The following is a 24,558-nucleotide window of genomic DNA, read 5'->3' as shown; positions in this document are numbered from 1 at the left end:
GTGCAACGAAAACACTATGCAAGCTTGCAAAGAATACCTTTGGAAATAATGCATTCCTATGCAGCCAGCAACACTGCTATCGTCCCTGTGGGCAGTACCTTGTGTATCGCTGGTTAGACGTGTACGATCTTCTGCCAAACTGATGTAAAAATAAACTTTGCCACTTTGTATATAATTGTAAATTATAATATTATACCACGATGTATTGAATTTATGGGTAAGGTTTGTTAACTACAGGTGTGCCGTAGTTTATTCATGCATTCCTTCTCTGTCCTTCACTTTGCATATCTCGTCGATGCTGCCACTTGTTCCATCACAATCTTCTGGGCTACATTTATTTGTGGAGCTTGTTCCTGATGACCGCTTTTGAGGCGGATGAGCTTCGGAAAAATAATATATTCCCAAACTTGGATTTATCCATAAAGGAAGAGAACAAAAGCAAATAGTATGATAAATTTAGTAGGATACGATAGTGTTTCTGATTTGAACCTATCGTTAGCACGAAGTATCAGAACCTCAGGGCTATTGTTTACCAAACTGTAACAGTGGTCTCGAATACTTTCCCGAATCCACCCATATAAAAGCGAGAAATGGTTAATTATATTGAAAGACAAATGAAAACGTACCAAGCCAAAATGAAAGATAAACCCCAGAGTGATTAAAGGCCAGTGAAAAGTTGTCAAAGGTAAGACAGGAGAAAAGTAGTGGAGTAAATATGCTTAACTCTATGTTATCGGTTCTGCTATACATAACAAACTTAGTTGTTTTACGTAGAAAACTGGTAGTATAATTGGTTCTTACGTGTTTAACTTTCAGGTGTATGAACAGGGTAAATGAAATCGAGAATAGTTTAAAATATACTTGAGTCAAGGTACCAGTTCTGGTTTTGTTTTGCAAGGTCTTTGTTGTTTTGCTTTATTTTTAATCCCTTCCGTACCGGATGACATTTTTCCTATTATTGTGGCTTTTGCTAAGACATTTTAATAATTTTGTGAGATTTCTTTAATATCTCTAGGAACCCATTCCATGCTGAGTAACATATTTTTTTATATCTGGCTGTTGCTTGGATATTTTATTTATTCATAACATCCCTTCAGATGCAATAAGTATAAGGGAGGGTTTAGACATTTAGAAAGCCCTTGGCTTTTATATATATATATATATATATATATATATATATATATATATATATATATATATATATATATATACACACACACATATGTTATAGACATAGTGTATTATATTCTTGCTGTTGTTTTTGAAGTACACATTGAGAAAGGTAATAACACCTAAGTGAAGTGGAGAAGGGAGTTCATTGTGTAATGTGGTGCTTGGGGTAGACTATCTCTCTCTCTTAAGCCTGGTTGAGGAAGTGCTATGTCTTGCTCCATTGCTTCTGACCCAAGGCCAAGCCAGATGGGAGGGAACATGGATGACCCTTTATCCATGAAGAGCTATGGTAGGGGGTTGGGGATAGTTATTGGATTTTTGGATTAGTTTGAGATGGGTGTGTGTGTGTGTGTATTGAGTCAACCATCCTTCATACTAGGGGGAAAAGGTGTTTTTGTATAGAGGTCTCGTGTGTGCATTGAGTAAGCCACCCTCCATACTAGGGGGAAAAGGCCTTTTCATATACCATAGGGGTCTTGATGGTCGAGTAGGTTAGAGCATTGCTCCTTGTGGTCAGTGATAAAGGTAAGTGTTGGTTCAAGCCCCACCACTGTTGATGTCCACAATGGAAACGAGTTGTAGGGACTTTCTTGTGTTATCCTTGGGCTTTTTAGTAAAACTAGAAGCCATAAAAGACCTAATGTATGTAATAACACCATTTAGGAAAAATTATGTTAATCTGAATATTCACAGTTGTGCTTCATTCTCAAGGGTAAATGTATAGTATGAGAAAGTCTAGTTGTTTGTCAACTCTTGCCGCCCTATTGTATTAACCCATACAATACAAAGTCCTCCCCATGGATAAGTAAACTTGTCCAGTGTTCATAAGAACAAGATCTGAGAACATGTCATTGACGCAAACGGGGTTGGTTGTAGTAACCCTAATGCTCTCAGTATAAAGCCTTCCACTCAACTAATTTGAATAATTTGGTGTTATGTGGAATAGAAATGGAGGGATGTATCTTCAAAGTGAAGGGTTCAGGGTAGAGTGCTACTTAATGATTTTGTTTTGGCCAGTGCCAGATGATATTATTTAGTTTAAAAGGACCTGTAGTCATTATGGTAAATTAAAGTGACAATATCATCCATTTTGCTGTCATATATTGATTTTCATTTTATAATGTAAAAGAAAATTATAGGATAAATATTGGTAAATATTAGCAAGGATTCTCAAAATGATACATCAACAGTGATACTGACCAGATATGGCCAATTGTTTACATAGGTAATGTGATTCCATTGTTTGAATTTACCACCATTAAATGGTTAAAAACTGAGCTATTCCAGTATGATATTAGATGATTTTATTGTGGGTAATTTAATCCTGCAAGAGCTCCAAGGTAATTAGCAACTGCCTTTGGCCTGGCCCACATGTCACTCAAAGAGGATACGTTGTGTTGCTACAGTAAGCCCTCATTATACGGTACATATGCGTTCCTGAAAACCTTACCGCAAATTGAAATTACCGTATACAGAACCCATTATAACATGTAATAATAGGATATGGCAGACATACCTTCTCCCTGCTCTTTCCTCTTCAAAACACAAGCAGATACCGTATCTGTGAATTTCTCTTACCGTAAATAGAATCAAGGGTAGTAATTACCAAATATCATAACTGTGAATTTACCGGACATAGAATTACCGTATAAGAAGGACTCACTGTATTTGGTTAAGGTGAGAGTTAGGCATTGTGGGATTAGGTGTTCACAGTCTTCTGTGTGATGTTTGTTTATAGGGAAGTTGGGATTTGTGGCCAGTCCAAATCTATTTTAGTATTGTCTTGGTTCTGTAATAGGTGTCACTTCAGCGGAATGTAATCACCTGGTGACAATCAAAACAGAACATAGAAGCACTGAGTAAAGTAGCAAGTTAAAGGATTCATTGAGAAAATTATAATTTTTTCTCTTCAAGGGTTTTCAGAGTAAAATTGCATGGCAGTAGCCAAAGTAATTGTACAAATTGTGAGGAGCATTGAAATTGGTATGTCATTGCCTATGGCCAATGCCTCTGTCTTTTGGAACGATATCATGCTGAAGAGGTGATAAAGGAGAATGTAATGAGGGTAGCAGAAAAGAGGGACAGTAGAGGTTGAAAAGTGATCAGCATTTACCTTTGAGTTCAGATGTCCCAAATCATAAAAGAATGTTGCAAGACTTTTCAGTAGTGTTTCACTAAATTCCCCAATGTATTGGCTATGTAAAACTTAAGTGCTCATCATCCTATATAGGAAGTAGCACTATTATTTATAACCATTTGCTATCAAAGGGTTGCCGCAGAGATAAGTGAGAGGAATTTGTATCAGCTATATTACAAAGAAAGGTTTTGCACTGTATAGAATGGGTAAAAATTAGCTATAAATCCATCATTACCTAGGAGTTGCCATAGAAATGAATGGAACAATGGTGGTAGGGAAAAAAGCCACTTGGTATGGGAAGCATTGATAATTGTATCGTGGCCATTGTTGTGTGATTTCTTTCATCTTGAGAAATTTTTGTGTATGAGTGATCTAACAGTTTTCTCAACCCATATTTGAAAGAATCATCTCCTCTCTGCTCAGATTTTGGACTTTAGATATTCTACGTGGGGGGCTTGGAGAGCCGTCATCGGCTGAAAGCCCCTAGAAGCCATAACCTAAGTTCAGATCTCAACAACAATAACATGTGGGGGTGCAGCCCCAGGGGATTGATGCTTAGTCTTTAGACTAGTCTGCTTTATCTATTTTTCTTCCATTTCTTCATGGAAGGAACACTGATAATTTGCCACTGATCCCATTTCTTTTCCTCTTCAAAGCAGTATTTATACCAAGAAAAACTGACAACTTGAAAAAGTTTTTGCAAAAATAGTTCAAATTAATCAGCATGAACATTGACACACAATAAGAATACTGAATCCAGACATTGATTAAAAATTTGAAGAAAAAAAATATGGTTTGAAATATTAAATACGGTAGTTTGAATTTATTTAAGAGCATTGCAGAGTTATGTTAATCATAGTGTCATACACACTGCCATGTCCCTCAGCTGGTAATGTTCATAAACATTTGTGTTCAATTACTCCATTCTATTGAAATGATTCCAGGCTATGGTTAGATAACTGCTATATTGCTACAGGAATATAATCAATCTGTTGCCCTAGGTCTCTCTTGCAGATGACTCACATTCTTGATAAATTTGGTTATAGCCCTGAGTTAGCCCATAGGACACTCAAGGAAAAGATTGTTAGAGTTGTCTGGAATGAGTGCAGGGTAGTACAAGATAATGTGTTTCATGTCTTCTGTGGATACTCACCACCTGAAATGTCTTAGACTGTGGTATTAGTATTTATTGACTTGGCTACCTCCCTGGCAAGGGGGGAAAAGCCTTGGTATATAGATAGAATTAATATTTCCAGGTCCAAGAACAAGAATCGCCAATGACATAAAAGTTCAGTTCGGGAAAATTGCATTTGAAAGTTTGATATATTTATTAAAATTCAACAAACGATAATACACATTTTTATGAGATTAATCAGGCTATGCTGTATTAATAATTTTTACCTATAAAAAAAATATATATTGAATAAATGTTTAACTTTGGTGTTTTCGAAATAAACAATGAGAGTGTGGCATCCTAATGCACTGATGACATTGGATCTTTTAGTACCAATAGTGTCCATCCATTGCTAGGGGCCTGTTCCTTTGCTTTTGTAGTGCTTTGCAATGCTTCTTTCTCCTTATAAGGAAGTTAGTCAAAGGCATGCACCCACTGCCACCCATAGCTTGCTTTCAGGACCAAATAATTCCATACCAAATCAGGTACCACAGGATGCTCATGAGAGAAAACATTTGTAGACCCAAAAATCATTCTAACCTGGTTATGCACAGGCCCCACCCAACCCAAAAATAGTATGAACACAATGGCACTGATAACATACACAAAATGCCCAAAATGCAGTCACCACATGTATTTTGTTACTGATAACCAGTATCTTCACTTTTATGACTGCTGATAAGGTGCAGTCATAAAAGTGGTAAAGAAAAAAATTAAGCGGGCAGCAGAAAGAAGGGATAATTTTAGTTAAAACTGATCACTAGTCATTCTTGCCTATAGATTAGTTGCCACACAGAATAACAGAGCATGTATTGCCCAAGATATATGACAAACAGTAATACAAGTTGTCTCTGAGTAATATGTGGGCCAACCCACTTTTCATTCATTGTGATTATCTCCCAGAACTATTGGAATATCGTCCAATTTGCTAGTTCCAACTCATCCTCCTCATACAGATGTGCATGACACTGAATACTTTTTTTTTTAGAAATTCACATAATATCATCAATGGACTGGACTTTTTTTTACCTATCTTTACTGTCCAGGAGATATTTTACACATTCCTATCAAAATCAAATCTTATGATTAATCAAGCCATTATAAAACCTCAGGAATTATCAATTTAAGATATCATTCTTATCTTAAAGAGCATATGCAAGGAAAACATTTAGCATTACTATAAAAAAATTGTGCCACATTTTTTAAAGATCTGTTCAGGCTAACAGCTTATTTTATATGATGATTGTGCATTTAGAAATAATTTCTTAAATCATTAAGACAATGAAGAAAGTTAAGTGGCAAAATTTAAGACAGATCCCTCCCTATTTAATGACAACTGTTGATAAAAACTTTACTCACTGCAAACCTCCAGCCCCAAAGTAGCCAGTAATTATCCTTTGGGCCTTCCATAGGTTTCTTATGGAAGAAATATTGGACTGTCTGTGCTGTGTTAGTATCTAGCAGTAGGAGGGAACCAGTTACTAGTGGTCAGCTCACCTTATATGATAAATTGTTGGAAGAATAAGAGTTGCTAGATTGTCTGGCTCAGTAACCAAGCACCAGCCACTTGAGGCTGTACCTCAAGACAGATGAAAATGCTGAAGGGATTTGAAGATGGATGGTGGGGAAATGATTCTTTCCCGTGTCCACCTTCATTGGTCATTTCCAAACTCTCATATCAGACCAGGTACTCCTTAAGGCCATTCCTCCTGGTGGAGGTAGGGGAAGGGTGGTCTTTGAGGGTATTCTGATGCAAGGTTTTGAAACTTCATTGCAGGCTCCACATGTCATTGTAAGAGCTCTCAATCCCCCACCCATCCATCCAATTGCATAACACAAGCATAACCAACTGAATGGAGAAAAAAATTATATTGCTAGGGTATTTCCAAAATTTCAACAACTACCTCTATCATGCAGTATAACCATACAAAAACATTACACTATGATAATAAAATAAACACCAAGGCTGACCAAAATTCCCACTCCATCACCCACCCACCCCGACAACCCTACAAAAAAATCTCTCCCTTGACAAACAAGAACCACATTACCATGACTGTATTCAAGACACCATTCACCTTTAAAATGGCACAAACAAAGAATAGGCCTTTCCACCAAAGCAAACTTCTAGAAATAATCACCACATGTATGACACTTTGTTCTACTCTTTCCTTACCCAGACAATACCTTCTTTGAGTGACTTGTAGGCCAGTCCGGTGGGTGTTGATAGTTACCTGGGAACTGTAAATCTCCTGCTGGTGAGACCTGGGACAATGGATTAATTGACTGATTTTGTCAGAAACTGAAACTTTGGCAAGCCAGGGCTCGTTTCCCATCAGACTGTCTCATTAGGCTATAAGGTGTAATTTGGCCATGGCCAAAACTTTTAGGCACCTACATTAATGTTCATAATAAAACATATCCTGTTGACTCCTAGACCAGTTTCACCATGGCAATACATCAGACACCTATCAATCCATTAATCAATCCATTCCTTTGGTTCTCTCTTGCAGGAGGCCCCAGGTAGCTGGCCATGGCCAACAATGTGGCTCAAATGAGTAATTGAAAAAAATTTGTATTGTTGTCTGTAGGGACAGTGTAGTATTACGTTTTTGTGTCTTTTGCGTGGTGGTTGCATCTAAGTGTTTTTGTGATGTAAATAATTATTAATTATTTTATAGAAAAATCAATGACGACAAAATTCATTAAATCATAACTCACGTAAATTGCTGCCTGTAGTCCTTTAACTCATCACATGTATGTACTGAGGCAGGGAGGCATGAGAGACTCCTAGCGGCACTATGTTTGGCCGAGCAGGCAGGCAGGACACTAGCCGGCACAGTGATTGGCTGGCTGCCTCAGCCAAGTATGCCCCTTGAGCATGGAGTTTGTATACCTCATCACAACTCTCGCTCGTCACAGCACGCGATTAAATACCCTCAGTTAAAGGGATGTAAAGGTCCAATTCCAGTATTCTGCTCTCAAGGCTAGACAGAGGGTGCTTCCATCTACCAGATTCCGTTACTAGCTCGAAAAAGTTGGAGGTGGTGGTTACGCCCCTTGAGCACGGAGGTTCCCATTTGATGTCTTTCTTAACCCATAATGTTCTTTATATCCCAGTTCAACATGAAAATGCAAAAATTACACTTGATAATCTATATTCCTGGTTATTGAAAAATTGCATTACTGAATTAGTTTAGTCTTTATACCTTGTTTGTGCAAAAAACTTAGGTATCTCAGTTCTGCTGGACCTATGGCTTGGTTCCCCCCACCTCCCAAATCTATACCCAATTTCCTATGTTGGAACTAGAAATCTTCAACTCTTAATCACTATCTACTCATCCCCTTTACTTTATCTTATTATAAGGACTGGTGAAAATCACACCACAATATAGTTTCAGAAATACTACCAGTTCATCCTTTGTGGAACTTTCTCAAGAAACTGATTTTTGCTATAGTCTATATTAGAGATCCTCATCTTGTTTTATCATGTATCCCGTACTTACACACCCCTGCTCTTTAGCCTCCAGGAGTTAATGTACAACTAGTTTTTGGTATGTGGCCCCCTTTTTTTTTAAACTGTGACTCTTTAGTTTGAGAACTGGGGTCAATATACACCTCTCCAATTCATTCAGTCACCTACACACATGCCTGTTTGACATAACCCTTTGTAATTGTATTTACAATATCCATCCACTTTGTCAATGGCCTTACTTTTACTCTCGCCTGTGGTATCACAGCTTCGTGAGTCCCTTGAGGGTGTCCTGGAAACATATTGATTATTGTAGTTTTCAGAGACCTTGTTCAACACGGGGCCTACTTCACAGCCGAATTGTCTTAGTAGTCAGAAGTATACATAATAACATAAGACTGCAAAAGACCATAAGTCCTACACTAGGCAGTTCCTTGTCCTTTCTCAATACCACTTTATTGAAGAGGTTAGTTTTGAAGGATTTTTTTCCACTCACCCCCTTATTTTTTATATTGACATTTAAATATTGTAAAAACTAAATTTGTTATCCAATGGAAACTAATCTCTTGTGTACCAAGTTATGAATGGCTTTATTTAGGTTTTACCTAGGAAGCTACATTAAGTGGAATACATTACCGTTTGAACTCGGATGTCAAGACAACACAAGATCCTGTCATAGGCTGAATGAAATCACAAAACAAAATCTAGTGAAGATGTAATCGTAGTGAAGGGGGCTGAGATAACCTTAAATCTGTTTAGTTAAGGTTCCATTTTAAGCTGAATAATATCTTTCAGCATTAGCCAGAACAAAATCGGGAATAAGTGTCATCATAGCGAAGGAGCTTTGAGTAAGTAGCCCACTGCAATTTGCATGGCGATGGCAGGTTGTTGTTGACGGAAACTTCTGCCGACAGGAATGCCATCTGGTAGGCTTAACATGCGTGAAGGGAACGTTATATGTGAGGGGAGGAGGAGATGGGGGTGGTGGAATCGTATGAGTGTGTTTTCGCAGCGCGCACACATCCACTCACCACGCGCGCGTGTGAAACAAACCGACAGATCGTGAGACAAATTGACATCAGCCACTAGAAGAAGAAAGAGGGGCGACGTAATTGTTGTTCTTTTAACTATGAAAGGTGTGGACAAGTGATGATGAAAAATGGGGCGGAAGAATATCTAAAGGACATAACAAGAGAAGAGGAAGCGGAATGTATGAAAAACGGCAAGAATTTTCCGCAAATATGCCTTAATTTGTGCAAAAAGTTAGAAGAGACAGTCCGCGTGAACAACAGAAATTTATTTAGAATATGGTTTGATAATTGGAGACCCATAGTCGGTATTTTACGAGCTTAGCTCATATCCTGTATATTATTTTTTTTAACTAATTCAACCAAGTAATACGGAAATGTACGCACAGTGCAGGTTTTATTTGATTTGACTTCTAAGTGAAAAAATAGCACACATGCAAAGGACATTGTATTCACATCATGAGGCAGAAAATTGTAAGTTTCTATTTCTCTGGCCGTCGACAGAAGCTTGTGTCCCGTGTTTTTGTATAATTTTTTTTTCCTGATTTCGAACGCTCCTGATTTCTTCTCCATATTCTGTACTTTGGTGATAAGTACCTCATTTCCAACCCAGTAGGATTTCTCTCCGTCTTCTGCAACGTAAATAACTTTATTAAATAGGGTATCAGTTTGAAGTGACGAATATTTGTTTAGTGTTGATGAAAGTTTCGCCGCGCAGGGCTGGCTGGCGGTAACGAAAACAAGTGCACAGGTAGTCATTATTACTAGTAGGCGTACGTGGAATTTAGTCAGATGTTCGGTATATTATCACTAACCGCTGTTGCTACCGCTTCCTTCACCACTACTGCTACTACTATATATTTATATTTATTATTATTATTATTCTGTAACGACCTCCATCGTCGTGGAACTGGAGAAAGCTGTCAGGATCTACCTCCCACAGATGCAGTTCATTGGCCCCACTCTCACTGATGAGCATGCTCGATTACCCTTTAATATTTACTACTACTACCACTACTACCACTACTATTACTGATACTATTATCACCACTACAGCGTTAACTGCTACTTACCTTTATCACTGAAATTACTGTTGTTTTTAATTTTGTGAAACCTGACCTTGTGGAAATGTGTGATAGAAAACCAAAGATCTTTCTCACAGTTCGTTGCCCGCAGACACGCAAGTGGCTATGGTCGCCTCTTGTTGCTGTGTTTACTCGATCGTTGTTCTTGATGTTTTTCGGTTGTGATTTATTAATTGTGCTTAGCATTCTCTTTATCCTGGACTCTTTCCTCCTGATGGTCCGGGATAAAGGAGTGAATGAGCGATGGATTATCCATACGAGGATTGCCGCCAATTCTTCAAAACAGTTGACGTCATCACAAAGGCGACTGACCTAAAGGCGCTATCGCACTGGGCTATTTTTCCTCCTACTGTTGAAACACATTTGCATCTCGCAGATTCCGGGAAGGAATTTTATATCCTGGAAGAAAATAATTTTTTTCCAGCACCTCAAATGCCATTCTTTGTAAATTGCTGAGGAAACACAATAGTTTGTCATAATGATTTTACGGCGGAAATCGTGCTGGAAGTGGGCGGTACTGCCGATAAATCGGTGATTGGAGGAAAATTAGGCTAGTGTGATAAGGCCATAAGACGAGAAAGGTCGCCTATAGCTAGAGCCCTTACATGCCTAAAGGGCCATTTACACGGTCAAACAGTTTGACAAACCCGGTTTGTCAGACAAGTGTTTGAAATGATGTTTGACCGTGTGAATGGGGTGTTTTGTCGTCAAACACGTTTGTCGAACGTGTTTGACAACCAAATACCCTATTCACACGGTCAAACATCACTTCAAACACTTGTTTGACAAGCCGGGTTTGTCAAACCGTTTGACAGTCTAAATGCCCCTTAAGAGCTGCCCTGAGGCAAAGTTCTCAGTGACGCCTAATATGTGCAACGTGATTATAGGATACCGATATACACCATAAAGTATACATTTGCTGTATGTGCCGTATAATTAATAGGGGATTAATGAATATGTTTATTAAAAAACATTCCTCAGACTGCAATGTGGTTGTGGCTGTATTTTTGGAAAATACTGATTTGAAGATGAAACTGTTACCATGATAAGATCAGAAAGGATAAAGGAAAATGTTTAACATTTTGTTTATTCTAACGCAAAAACCGTCGATTACGGTAAAATCAGGGCTTCTTTGACCTTGTTTTTATCATTATTTTGGTCAGCCTTGTAACATCATATATTGCATACAGTGGATACTAAACGTGTGCATGATAGACATCTACATTGTAAAAAATAGACAGTTAATAAATTGGTATTGCGGGGGAGAAATACAGTATGTGGAGACTGCAGACAACAAAAACAATTGGTCATTCCTACAAATTTGTTTACTAACGAAGTAAATTACCACGCAGCGGCAGCCTTTTCCTATGTTCTGACAAGTGGTTTCAAGTATTGAATCCAAGTACCAAATTGGATCGAAAATTCGTGTATAAAAGGAAATCTTCTTCCCCCCGAGTCAGTTCTCGTATTGCTGTTGATGACTTTGTTCTCGATTTTTTATTGGCTCCGGGGTCTTCGACGCGGCGATGTGACGTCACCAGGCGTTTTTTGTCTCGCGTTACTCGCAACACGTGCCCTTGGTACGACTTCTCGTAGCAGCATGCCATTTCATTCGTGTTGCCAAAGTTGCATAGTCTCTCCTAACCCGAGCTGTAGGTCTTGTTAAATATCTTCTTTCGTGATTTCTGTCAACCTTAGGTTATGCTTTTTTTTTTGGTTATTAGTAACTGTCCATTTTTTTTCTTCAAAAGTTCCGTTGCAATTCACCAGTTTTCTTCTGAACTCAGTATATTAATTTCCTAACTTTGAATAATTAATTTGTCTCCATTCGCGTTGTACATATTCTTATTTTCCTTCTCATTTCATTCTCATATGTTCTCTTCACTCTCATCCTCGCCAGTTCTTCCAATCTTTCTTCCATTCCTATTATTCTCGTTATTTCTCCCGATTGTTTTTTTTCGCTGTGACTCCTCTTGTGACAAATAACTTGCTATTATGTTATCCTTTCATTTCCACTGTTATTAATATGGTCATGATGTATGGACTGATGACACAATGTGTATTTATTGTATACGTGTCTGAAACTTTCATTCCATAACCCAATTGCTGCTTCTCTGTCATGTCTCCGTTTTCTACGTAAGCAGAATAACTTACAATCGTGAGCTGCACCATATTTGTGAAGCTATTCATAAATTCTCTCGCTTATCTTAGCATTATATTTTTCCTTTGATTTCTAATATTGCCAATTCTCGTTTTCTCAGATCTACAATTTTGTATTTCCTGTGACAATTTGTTCAACCTTTCTCCCCCCCCCTCATCCTATGTTATCTTTTCAGAACTCCACCGTCAGCTCCCATCTCATAGTGTTCTCCGTATTGTTCAATTTGGCCATACCGTCCCTTACCACGCTGTTCATGTCAGTTGCGCTCCACCCCCTTCTCTTTGTCCTTATTCTCCTCCCACTTGAAAAGTGCGTCATTTGTTTTCGTCGCTCTTCACACCCTTGTACGAGTATATCCTCTTCCTCCCGCCTCAAATCGCCTTCCCTTCACTTCTTGTCCGTCTCGTTTACAGTATGGTCTTTATTCTGTCAGTTACATTTATGTATTTGTTTGATCTGTTAACATGTTTTTATTTATTTATTGGTTTGACTAGATGTCACCCCATGCGTTGTGGGAGGCATGGGTAGGCGGCATAATATTGTAGAGTATTACCCAAAAAAAATATACTATCCCTCGTGCTTTTGTAGCTCTCACGCATTTGACTAATAAGTTGTTATAGTCCACAAACTTTTAATGAGAAGACAGTGGTTTGAATTGTTAAGAAGAAAACAAATAATATAATTCCCGTGGAACGTCTGTAATCTGCAGGTTATATACAAACTTGCGCGTTCACGCTTGCATATTTTTTTGTGTACTTACTGTTTTTTTCTTCTCTGTATATCAGTTTTTTCGCAGTGCCTCACATAGCTTTTTTTTTTTTTCTTTTTGCCAGCGACCACATTCTTCCTTCCATCCCGCCTTTATTTCCCGCCATTTCTTCGTCGTGCGTCCTAGATCGCGTCGCTTTCCCTGGAATCCCACTTTCTCGTTAATTCGTGACAGGTGAAGTCTTGTCAAGTACAACCGCCCATTTGCAGCCCAAACAGTGAATGCCAACGGGACAGCAGCACCGATATTAATCGATCTACGGTACGCATGGTGACCCCACTACCCACGATCAAAGTGGAGGTTTCTTTTTGATGGCGAGGACCGGAATGGGTTTCCAAGTGTTCAATATGATCGCGACCGTGACAGGTTTTTTCTGCTGTTTTGTAACTCCCTCAGTCCTTGACCCTTTCTCCACTTCGCAATGCTTCGTGCCCCGGTCGTCCTTTACAAGTCCAGGATTTCGTTCAGATTTCCTCCTTGATTGCCCCTTTGTAAGACAAAATACCAGTTACAGCCACTTGAAAAATAGGAGTAACCTAAAAGAACATTGAAAGTAAATATCACAAATTGTATTTTTTTGTGAAAGAAGCCTTCACATCTTAAACGATTTATTAGTCGAATTTATACGTAAACATACCCCTGCCCCCCCCCCCTCTACTACCATGGCGGTACCGCAGTCAAGGAAAATTACGCGGTTGTGTGTGAACGCATTCATAGAATTATATAGTAATTGAACCGCCGCGGTTGAAACCGCTAGTGTGGATAGGGCTTTTAGGGTGTCCATACTCATGTCGTGTAAAGTACAAAAGTGCCTGTGAGCGTTCACGTGTGCATGCAAAAAAAAAAAAAAAAAGAAGAAGAAAGAAAAAAACGTCAGTACCCATGTGAAATTTACATGAAAATTTAATACTGTGTGGAGATAACGAACACGTATGTATGAAAAGTTATATTTTGTTAGATATTTATCGCCGGAAAGAGACAAATAGAATATGTCTGGCTAAAGCAAAATAAAATCGGACACGCAGTGGGTGGTAAAAAATATTTGTAACGGCTTTATCCATTCAGTTGCACGAAGGTTGTCGTTATTTTGAACAAAATTAAATTCTATTCACCCATGGGATCGTATCTTCTCTTGCTCTTATAGCGTCAATTGGAGAAAAATATCCCTGGCAAGGATGCATCGTATAACTCAAGTTGCCCAGGCGTCTTCCCTCTTTTAAATAAATCGTCTCGATTTTATAAAAGATGGCACGCACATGCGTGATTGGGACACACGCCCTTCTCGCCCGGAGACCCCATCTCCCGCCGATGCAGGCGTACCGTTACGCAACAAGCCTGCGTCACTGACATCTTCCTTTGCGTCATTCAAATCTACAAGAAAACACTTCATATACTGTATGCCGGAATCCCGGTGAACTGAATTCTCTCTTCCTTCCCCATCTCCTCCGTAATGTTGGGGGTGTTTACGTCAAATATAGGGATGCGGTTACTATCCCCCCCATCCCCCGGGAAGTCTTCCCATTATAATAACGCCGCAACATTGGCGGGAAGTTCGTGAGTAGCCGGAGAAGAGAAGAAAGTGGAAACATACTTCTTGTGATGGCTGTCTTGACTATCAGCTTCATCTATCCCTCGTGTAAATTCTCAAAGGAACTTCCCCGTAAATCCATTTCCTAAGGTTTTAAACAAGAAAAAAATAAAATAAGATAAGGAATAAATCCGAACCCTAGAAATTACGGAACTAGCCAAACAAAATTATCGGGTTTGCCATCATATTAAGAAATATTTGTATTTTGTCATTAGTATCTCGCAAACATGTTACCGAGTAGACGCCAAGAGATGGCAAGCGTGTAAGATATAGGTGGACGTATAATATAGAAAAGTTTGCAGAAGTGACTTGGCAAAGGTTGGCGAGCTATGGGAATGAGTGAGATTTTTGTTCAGCAATGGACTCGATATGGCTGAATCTTGCGGTTCTATCCTTGGTGATAATATAACCCCGAAAAGGCGGTAAAGATTAAAGAGGGTTTTGGAATAGAAGGATATTCGATAAAAGTGCTTAGCATTCATTTCTGAGTGAAAATTAGTCCCCAGTTGTGAATGCTGCGCGACTGGTCCGTAGAGAGGGACCCCGCGAAAATACCGTAGAACCAAAACTGAACCGCACAAAAATCAAGCTCATGTGCATGGTTGAGATCAATTTAAAAAGAAATCCACAATTTAAAAATTAACATCTAGGAACAATATGGGCGTCGTTTCCCTCACTGTTCGTAAAACTATCAATCTTTTTCTACTCTATTCAATATATTTCTTTTGTGGTTCTCCTTGACATCACTAACTTCTTTCTAAGGAAGGAAATGAAAACATAATCTTTAAACGAAGGCGAAATATATTTTTTCTTTGTAGAGACTGAACCACATTTATCCTCATCAACACGCTTTATTTATTTATTTATTTATTGTGGCTTCCTCTTGTAACTCCTCGTACTCCCTTAACTAATAATAAAAAAAAAACCAGAAAATCATGCGATTCGGTGCGCGTGTCCGTGATATATATGATGCGCGCCCATTCGCGCTCGCTGCATCGCGATATGCAAGGCACTCCCTGCTCAACTTCAACCCCTCTTGCCAGGTCGATTTCTACCAACCACAAAGTCTTTGGTTCCTTTCCCTTCCCTTCCTCTCTCGCTGCCCTCTCCATCCTCTCACCCCCTGCTATACCTGCATCGCTAAATGCAAGTGCATCCACGCCATTTTCAATTTGTGTACCACGTTCTCATCCACGTTTTCTCCACACTGTTTTGAATATTTCTTCAGTGTGCGCCATTCCTACCCTCCTCGCTGTTCTCCCGCCCCCAGCCTCACTTTGGCCATTCTACGAATCTTATCCCTCCTTTGTTTCCAAATATCTCCCAGCAGCCAACCCCACCCTCCTTTCCTCACTCCCAAACGCAAGAGTGTCGTTTCTGTGTATGGCCCACCTCCCCTTTCTCTCACTCCCGTCCCTCCTCTTGCACTGGTGAATCCCACTCTCTTGACGTGACCCCCATTCTCTGCCCCACACCACAATGCCCCTTTCCTCTCTCCTCCATATTTGGGGCAGCCATAGGAGAGGAGATTCTTCATGTAGTTCAGCTTGATGGTAATGATTTGGTATTAGTGATTGTGATGGGACGGTACCAAAAATTTTAACGATAACGATACAAGGCCCAACAATAATCTATAAACATCGTTTATAAAGTATTTGTTTCCCAGGCCAATTACAGAGGCTGGAAATAACCGTGAATTACAATCATTGCAGGCATCAGATTCAGACTTATCGGCATTGGAAGTTTAGAACAGTAACGGGAATCGCATCGGAATCATTAAAATGTTTACTATCGTCCCATCATCACAAGCGACAATGTTTTGTTTATCATACTGGGTTCGACTCTCTCTGTCAGAGTTCTGAAGCTTGGATCTGTCACTTTGGTAAGAGGCTCTGGCCAAAGGTGAAGTTGTGTCAGGTGGCAATAATACATGCGGTTTTTTTTTAAAAGATATACAGTTATACTCGCATCTGTCTTATAAGTATGGGCATAAAAGAACAATAATGGTATTGTTGAATAACCCATGTGGTCAGCGTTTCATGATTGGAGTTGGAAAGCGGTTATTCACGGGTTCCCGCCAAAAGTCATACTTATATGTCGGTGTGCTCTCAGTTCTTTATAGTCTATAGAATATGCGTGATTTTATGAGGCAGCCAAATGGAATGAGTGTCGTCTGTTAACTAGCCATTGTCACAAGTAAAAGTCAATTTTCAACTATAAATTTCACGTAATCACAATGTACATAATTGCATTGTTTTATGTATTTTATCAATCTCATATGTAATACGAAATGTTTTTGAAAAAGGCACGATCCTGTTTTGGTCGAACAGCTTTCAACTTTTTGACGTGTATTTTTAATAACAACAGTTGGTGCTCAGCTACCTACAATTCGCAACATCCTGACACAGTCGAATCAAGAAAAGTTTACGTAATTATCTCCAGCGAGTCATTTCGACAGCGACAACGAAAACTAAAATCGTGCACATGCACGCACGTGTGACCGCGTTGATGATGTCGCTGTGCGAGAGGAATTTGAAGGAATGTTTTTCACTTATAAATTCATCTGAGACGACGGTAGAACCATTTCACTAACTTCTGTTAGTCAGGTAAACTTAGAGTAGCATAATTTGCTGGTAATTAAGGTGAATATTTGCACCTGACTAATATATTTCTATTAACCCATCCCATAAGCATGGTGGTATGTTCGTTATCTGTTGCTCGTAAAGACTAAGTGAAATTCTAATTGCGTTCCATGTTCATGAATGGATAGAGGAATGCACACACACACATACATATATATATATATATATATATGCATGTATATACACGTGTGTGTGAATTAAAAGCGAAGCGTCATGACGTCAAGTACCTGTAAGTCCTTTAAATACACGTTGGATTTGTTTTGGCTGACGCCCAGCGGTTTGCCCCTGTATAGGGACAGCCCCAGAATGACATTGAAAATCCCGATTAACCCCCCCATGGTAACTTACTTGATTGTTTTTTGGCAAATGGTGGCATACTCTCATTCACCATCCAATGAGATTAGAACACGAATTTGATTTTTCTTCGCCATTTTCTCATGGCGTTATCATTGTATACTGCTAGCCGCAGTCAGCTTGTAAAGCAGAACAAAGACTATCATAGTGATGATGTTATTTTTGTGGCGTCTTTGTCGTGTATTTAAGGGCTCTTGCGACCTTTGTCTGGTGGCGGATGTAAGCGTTCGTTGGCCGGCTGGGAGGGAGGGAGGACGGGCGGGCGGACGGGCGAGTAAAACCTTGGCACCGACGTTGGTGTTGGGTAGAGCGGTTGGGCTGGCAGAGTGGTGGTGGTGGCGGAGGAGGTGGGTACAGGTATCTGCCGGAGCCTGGTGGCCGTGACACTCCTCAGTCAGTAGAAGTTGACACTTTGAGTTAGACGGAGGAGAGGTTGTTGGGGGCGGACAGATCGCCTCCGCTTCCTCGCGTGCGTTACGTGCGTGCGTGCGTGTTTTGTGTTATCCCCTTCTGTGACGTCATGACGTCGAAGATGGAGACGGTGTCCATAGCCGCCGATTATGGACCCCATCGGGTCAAGGGTAAATAGGAAATCCCGTATATCCTTACATTTTTTCATGCTAACTGTTTCGGATCAGGTTTAACGGTTCGTTTAGGATAAATTTATTGTGGCATGAGGAAGGGGGGGAGGGGAAGGTGGATAGTTACCCCCCCCAAAAAAAAAAAAACGAACGACAGTGAAGTGTGTGTCTGTGCCCGAGCTTTGTCACCGTAAAATCCCAGTTGAAAGAAAAAAAGAAAGAAGAAAACGTGTTTTTTATTTCTAGGTAACTACTCATATCGCCGGGAGATGGAAAAACTCAACATTTGTTCTGATTGAAGAAGAAATGTACTGTTTATGATAAATTCTTTCCCGTAAAAAGTCGTTTACGAGTGAACTAGGATGTAATAATTCTTGAGTGTTTCGGGGACTAAATGTTTTGTGTAAAGTTTGCTGGTTTATCCGCTACAGTAATGATCTCATATATACAATAGATTCTTTCCTATTGCTGCACGGGGTGATTATAATCGCTTAGTTGTAACTAGAGTAATTGGAAATTAATAGCCGATCTCTATATGGGTTTTCTGATTAAATAAAATCACCTGGCGGCAGCAACTGTAAGTTTAACATGAATCGCGGTGACAAAAATCACGTGACCTTGGGCATAAAGGTATTCTAGATGTGCCACGCATGTGTGGGCTGAATGTAGTTTATTTTAATGTTATTGGCTCTGCATCTCAATTGCTAGGTGATGTTATATCCAAAGAATGTCGATGAGTCAGCCTTGAATTTACCCTCTTGTTTTTCCCCTCGACATTCGATCTCTTCTTGTGTAAATCCAGGAAAAACGGAATGGTAAATTGTCAAGTTGTGCTTGCGTTTCCTAGGAGCTTGTTGTCGACACCGTTAGGCGAAGGCTCGTGCCAACTCAATGTTCACCAGAATGTCAAACGTTGACAACAGACACACCTTTTTCTTTGTTTATTTTTTTCTTTGTTTATATTTTCTTTGTTTCTATTTTCTTTGTTTATATTTTCTTTGTTTATATATATTTACTTATTTGTGCGTTTAATGTTTCTGTATGTAGTGTGTCTTTGTTACGAACACATTGGGTGACGTCAGATAACCCATAAGTGTATGCAGTCTTTGTTCTAAACGGTTATCAGTGAAAAGAGCAGTGATATGGAACTCAGCGTGTTTGATAGCTGGTGTATATATATATATATATATATATATATATATATATATATATATATATACACACACACATATATACACACAGTCGGAAAAATAATTTTGTCTATATGTGCGTGTGTGTATGGAGAAAGCACCAACAATATATTATAATTATAAACATAAAGCGACCCTTACTTTAAAGTCGTTCTGTAATGATGATTATACGGAGATGAGCTAATGAAGCTGCCATTTTAAAGTGGCTGAGTAGCTTAGAAACACGTGAAATCTCGTCTGTTTCCCACGTTGCCACCCTTACACCCTCACGTGTGACGCATCAGGACCCTCTGACATCGCCAAGATCATGTGCGTTGCAGTTGCCTCACCCTCCCACACCCGCATTCACTGCGCGCGCATTTTAAGATATGCATCCACGTCACAAAATACTCCAGGTCTTCTCAAACGTGATCGTAATATTTTCAAATGATCCTTGCATGGTCACAGAATGATAAGTTTTATGTATGTTATGAAGATGTGCACGGTTTGAAGAAGTAAATGTATCTGGACATTGATCATTGAACCGCGGCATGTGGGCGAAATGGGAATACATTGTTTTTATTTTGTTTCATCATACAGTGGTGTATCGTTAAAGCGCCATGCATTTGCACCAGTACATAAAGTATATACACATATTACATGCATACGTAGAATGTATATAATAAGCGCGCATTGAGTGGGCATGTGCACAAAGGTCATGAACCATAGGCCCAAGGGAGTCGACGCCTTCTTGTGAAAACTGCGACTTTGGCTCAGCAATTGGTCCTCCGCCAACGAACAAACTGTTTAAATTATTTCTTAAAGGAACATTGAAGTTGTTGCAGTTTTCTTTTGTGTGTGTGTGTGTTTGTCTTCATTTATTGTAAATAGAAGTGACTTTGCTCCAAATTGCCACTCTTCTTTTTCGCAGCTATTTGTGAAGAGCTTATGAAGCAATGAAGCGCTACCGCAGTGTGATTTGATTCAGCTTATATGTGTATGTGTGTGTGTACATATGATGCACTTATTACACTCACGAACAAGTATTCAGAACTTATGCAGGAATACAATTGTCATTTAATTATAATTTTATTGTGCATTTCCCCAACATTTACAACTGGGTCGATGGAGTTTTTGTTCAATTACGAAATCTTTGCAGAAACTCGTTTTAGTTTTATAGCCTGACTCACCAAGTGGTGACCTCAAAGTACTTACGGTCACGACTTATATCAGACAGTAATCGTACTGAACTTTCATCCCTTGGTACAGAGTCACAGACAACTTGCCATTGTATAAGCATACGGCTGACTCCTTCCTACCTACGAAATTGAAAAACCTCACACTTACCTACGTAGTCCGTGAGGGTGATGAACGAGATGTCGTGCACGTGCGTGACTCACAAAGACCTTGAATGGTACAGGATGTTCCCTCGGCTGAATAAATTCGCCTGATCGTAGACAGGACATTTGTATTAATCGTGTTTAACAGAGAAAGTATTCATCGAGGTAGATTTAGTCCTCTTGTCTTGCAGAGATTAACAAAACAAAAGAATACGATAATAGCATCTTTGTCACATGGGATAGCGGGTCAAGAGTACTGTCAAATGTTCGTAGTTAATTCAGTTTCGTACTTGGGAAAATATAACAAGAAGTGGGCAGAGCCTGTGTTCGGATCCGAAGCTGGCAACGACTTCTGCTTGCTGTGGAAGTCGGAACACGTAGGCCCAAAGTGAGGATATCTGTCACAGCAATTTCTAGCACGTGCTTGTCTTTCTGGGAAAATGGCAACTCACAATTTTTTATAAATAAATGCTTTTGTTCATGAAGTCAAGAATGAGTGAAAACACGATGGATGGAAATAGTTATTAATACTGATAGTAGTAATATTCTTGCATCTGACCCACTTCTGACTCCTACAAACCCCTCGTGCATGAGCTTATCAGGAAAAAAAAAACTTTTGTCATGTAGAATAGGATTCGTGGTGCATTACAGTATAAGCAGGCTGGCTTATTAATGAACACGATTTAGAAATATTTTGTATTATAAGGTTGGATTACTCACAACAACGAAAACTAGTATTAATCGTCGTCGTCGTTGCCGCTGCCACCATCATCATTATAATCATCATAATCATAATAATCAGTCATCAGTTATTATTATTATTATTATCATCATTATTATTATTATTGCAATTAATACCAATGCCTTTTCATATATGGATCCAGTATAGCTTTCCTTTTTGTCTGGTTTACAATGTGTTTAGTTGTATTTGTTAATTTTCCTGTTCAGGTTGTTTCTTCTTCCCATTTATTATGTTTATTTTTTTATTAGGGAAAAAGAACAGGTATTGGGTGTGATTTATTTTATATGTCGTTCTTGCATATGGCACAATTTCGTTCTGGACACCATCCAGCATTGAAACAGTACTAATACATGATAGGCCTGGCCATATATTCAAATTGCCTCACATGTAACTACCACACAAGACACTGAAGACCCCATACTACGATACCCCACATTAACAATCCACAAAAACACAATGTATCTTTGAGTGACTTGTTCTGCCTGGATGCGTTCTAGTTACCTGAAGGCCGCGAGTTTATGCAAGAGAGACCAGGGGCAATGGATTGATTGATTGTGAACCTGTCTGTGGCACAATCCATTGATGGGAACTAACTTTTGTATTTTTCCCCTAAGTTTTCTGTGTATCGCTTATTGTTATGGGATGATGTATTAGTATTATTATTATTTTTTTCTCAGGAAGTCTCAGTGATCTTTATTGGAAAGTAGTCTAATGGGTCGTGAATGGCTTCCCATGTTGTTTGTGGATGGAGTGAGGGTGATTACATTGAGATGTTGGGGGAAGTTGTTGTTTGTGTTGGGAGGGGCTGTCTTGCGAGGAGTTTGTGAATTCATATTTAGGTTGGGGAGTTGGTCAGGGACTTTGTTTCTATTTTGGTTTTCTTATTGTGTAGCCAGATGGGGGTTGTCTGTATTGTGGTCTACGCCCAGTATGAGGTTTGTTAAGTCATTGAGTGGTTGGAGTTTGGGTGTTGATGTAGTAGGTGGTATGAAGTTGTTTATGGTGAATGTTGTTTTATTCATTTGTGTTTGAATGGTGTTTTAGTGTCTGAATGATTGTTTAATTTGTTTTGTCGGAGAATGGTATGCTTTGGTGTAGTTAAAAGTCCCACTTTTATGTTCTGTTTTGTCTTCCGATTGTGGTGTAGTGAGTGTAGTATGTAAAAGCTGGTAGTGCGTTCCATAGTGAAAATTTTCTTTCTTGTACTAGTGCTTTGTACATCTTGGGAGTTTTGCAGTTAGTACACCTACATTCAGGCCCAACCCACAATAAAAAAGCATCAGTAAAGAATTGGCCTGGTAAATAAACCAGATACCCTAAATGCAATCGTCACATGGAAGTCACAGAGTACCTTATATTACACAGGTCTACAATAATTTTTCCAGACAGTAACAGAAATTTGACATTCAGTGGCCATAGTCTTTTCCTGGGTCAAAGGTCCTCTACTAGAGAGAACTGGGTTTTAAGGATGAAAAGGTGGATATATACTTACACACACAAACACACACACACACACATATATATATATATATATATATATATATATATATATATATATACACACACACACATTTGTGGTACAGTTGGTAGAGTTCCCCACTGCCACTACAGCAGTCCAAGTTCAAATCCCACCCAGGGCTGAAATAATTTCAGTATTGCTACGCTACAGGTTGTTATTCCAACTCTTGTGGGCAGGGAGTTGGGGGTGTGTGTGTGTAAGGTCACAGCATTATCCATAGATTGGTCATATGTGAGGTTTGAGCTCTCTTTTAGGAGGGAAATGGCTGTTGATCACAAGTCCAGCACATGATTCAAGACCATGGTGAATCACACACACACATATACATATAGGAGTACATACACATAGGCATATAATTGTATGGTACATATGCAGCCAGAATAATAGAAGCAAATGATTCTAAAATTTATAAATCATTAATGGATCAAAAGTGCTAATCAAGTTGAGTTTAACTCTTTCATTGTGGAAAGGTTTTCCTCGGCTGAGTAGAATCCGTGACTAATTAGTTGGAGTGAATAAAAGGTCGAGTCTTTCTTGGATGACTCATTATGATATTTTTGCTCATACTTAATCATACTAAATTGAAGGATATATTTTTTTCTCCCATTTCCATTTGAATTGAATTATTGTTTTGCAGTTCCTAAGTCCTTTGTATAGTTTGCATTCAGTTCTTTTTTTTCTATGTGTGTTAAAATGTGCATTTCAGTAAAAATTACACTTATTTGATTAACTTTCTACATACACATAATGTCACATATGCAGAACTTGGCAGCACATGCTATAAATTAGCCAGTTAGAGAGAACCTTACTAAGGATCTTTACTACTTACTTTACTGACGAACATCAAAGGTTGTAGGGATTATAGCAAGTTAAAACCCATATTACCCAGATCCTTTCTCCTGAATAACATATCTAGTATTAGGAGGTGTGATATCTTCAGTGTGATCTCTAGCTTGAGTGGGCTGATTGAGTAAGTTCTTTGTTTGATGAAATTGGTAGACACGATTTGTGACTTTCATACTCTAATGTATAAATTGTTTCATTCAAAACTGGAGGACTAGAGATCACTAGTCACTTGTAATAGAATCATCTGATATTGTCAAGAAGCTGGGTAATTGTCTTCAGTTTGAAGGAAAGAATTTAAGATTGGTAGTGAACCCTTTAACTGCTAGCTGATATGAAAAAATTTATTGATAGTTTACTTCTTTTCATTTTACAGCTGTCCACATGACACCTAGATTATACACTTAAAAAGTCATGAACTGCCTCTTATGTTATCATCATTCTCATGACAACATTCTTTTGTGATGGGATACTAATCTCCAATTGGAAAAGATTGCTACTCTTAACTTTTATTATTCTAGTGCTCCACTACTCTCTTTAAATTTTTCCTTTACCACCTTTCTGATTCCATCTCAGCAGCACAGTATTGTCATGATGAAATGAAGAAATTTGTTTAAACTTGTGATAAGATTATTAGATTTGCCATATTTTACTCATCTATTAGCTATCACATATTTCTTGTACAAAGGTTAGTGTTAAAATGTTATGTTAAACATGGAAGAAGGTTTGAGACTAACTTGCCCTTGGAAAGTTAAAATGCACACAATGTCGGACACTGGTA

General features: G+C 38.9%; 1 protein-coding gene and 1 long non-coding RNA gene across 4 annotated transcripts in view; one reads left to right on the top strand and one right to left on the bottom strand.

Annotated features, from left to right (window-relative positions):
- The first annotated feature begins 528 nt into the window (after nucleotides 1-528).
- The window catches only part of LOC143034037 (ubiquitin carboxyl-terminal hydrolase 38-like), a 53,937-nt gene continuing 29,907 nt past the window's right edge, over nucleotides 529-24,558 (top strand). The window contains exon 1 of one of the 3 annotated variants that reach the window (XM_076199905.1): nucleotides 529-685. Coding sequence is in view for 1 of the 3 variants with exons in the window: in XM_076199904.1 (XP_076056019.1) it covers nucleotides 18,104-18,164 (61 nt within the window). In the remaining 2 variants the exon portion in view is untranslated. The other 2 variants (XM_076199906.1, XM_076199904.1) reach the window with 2 other exon arrangements.
- On the bottom strand, nucleotides 9,540-22,902 carry LOC143034040 (uncharacterized). Its single transcript, XR_012967219.1, has 2 exons — nucleotides 19,496-22,902; nucleotides 9,540-9,616 (listed from the first exon to the last, which is right to left on the bottom strand). It is a non-coding gene; the product is annotated as an uncharacterized LOC143034040 (long non-coding RNA).

This window comes from Oratosquilla oratoria, chromosome 16 (assembly GCF_046742065.1).
Source record: "Oratosquilla oratoria isolate Oo_2021 chromosome 16, ASM4674206v1, whole genome shotgun sequence".
NCBI lineage: Eukaryota > Metazoa > Arthropoda > Malacostraca > Stomatopoda > Squillidae > Oratosquilla > Oratosquilla oratoria.
This window is presented reverse-complemented; position numbering and strand designations above follow the sequence as displayed.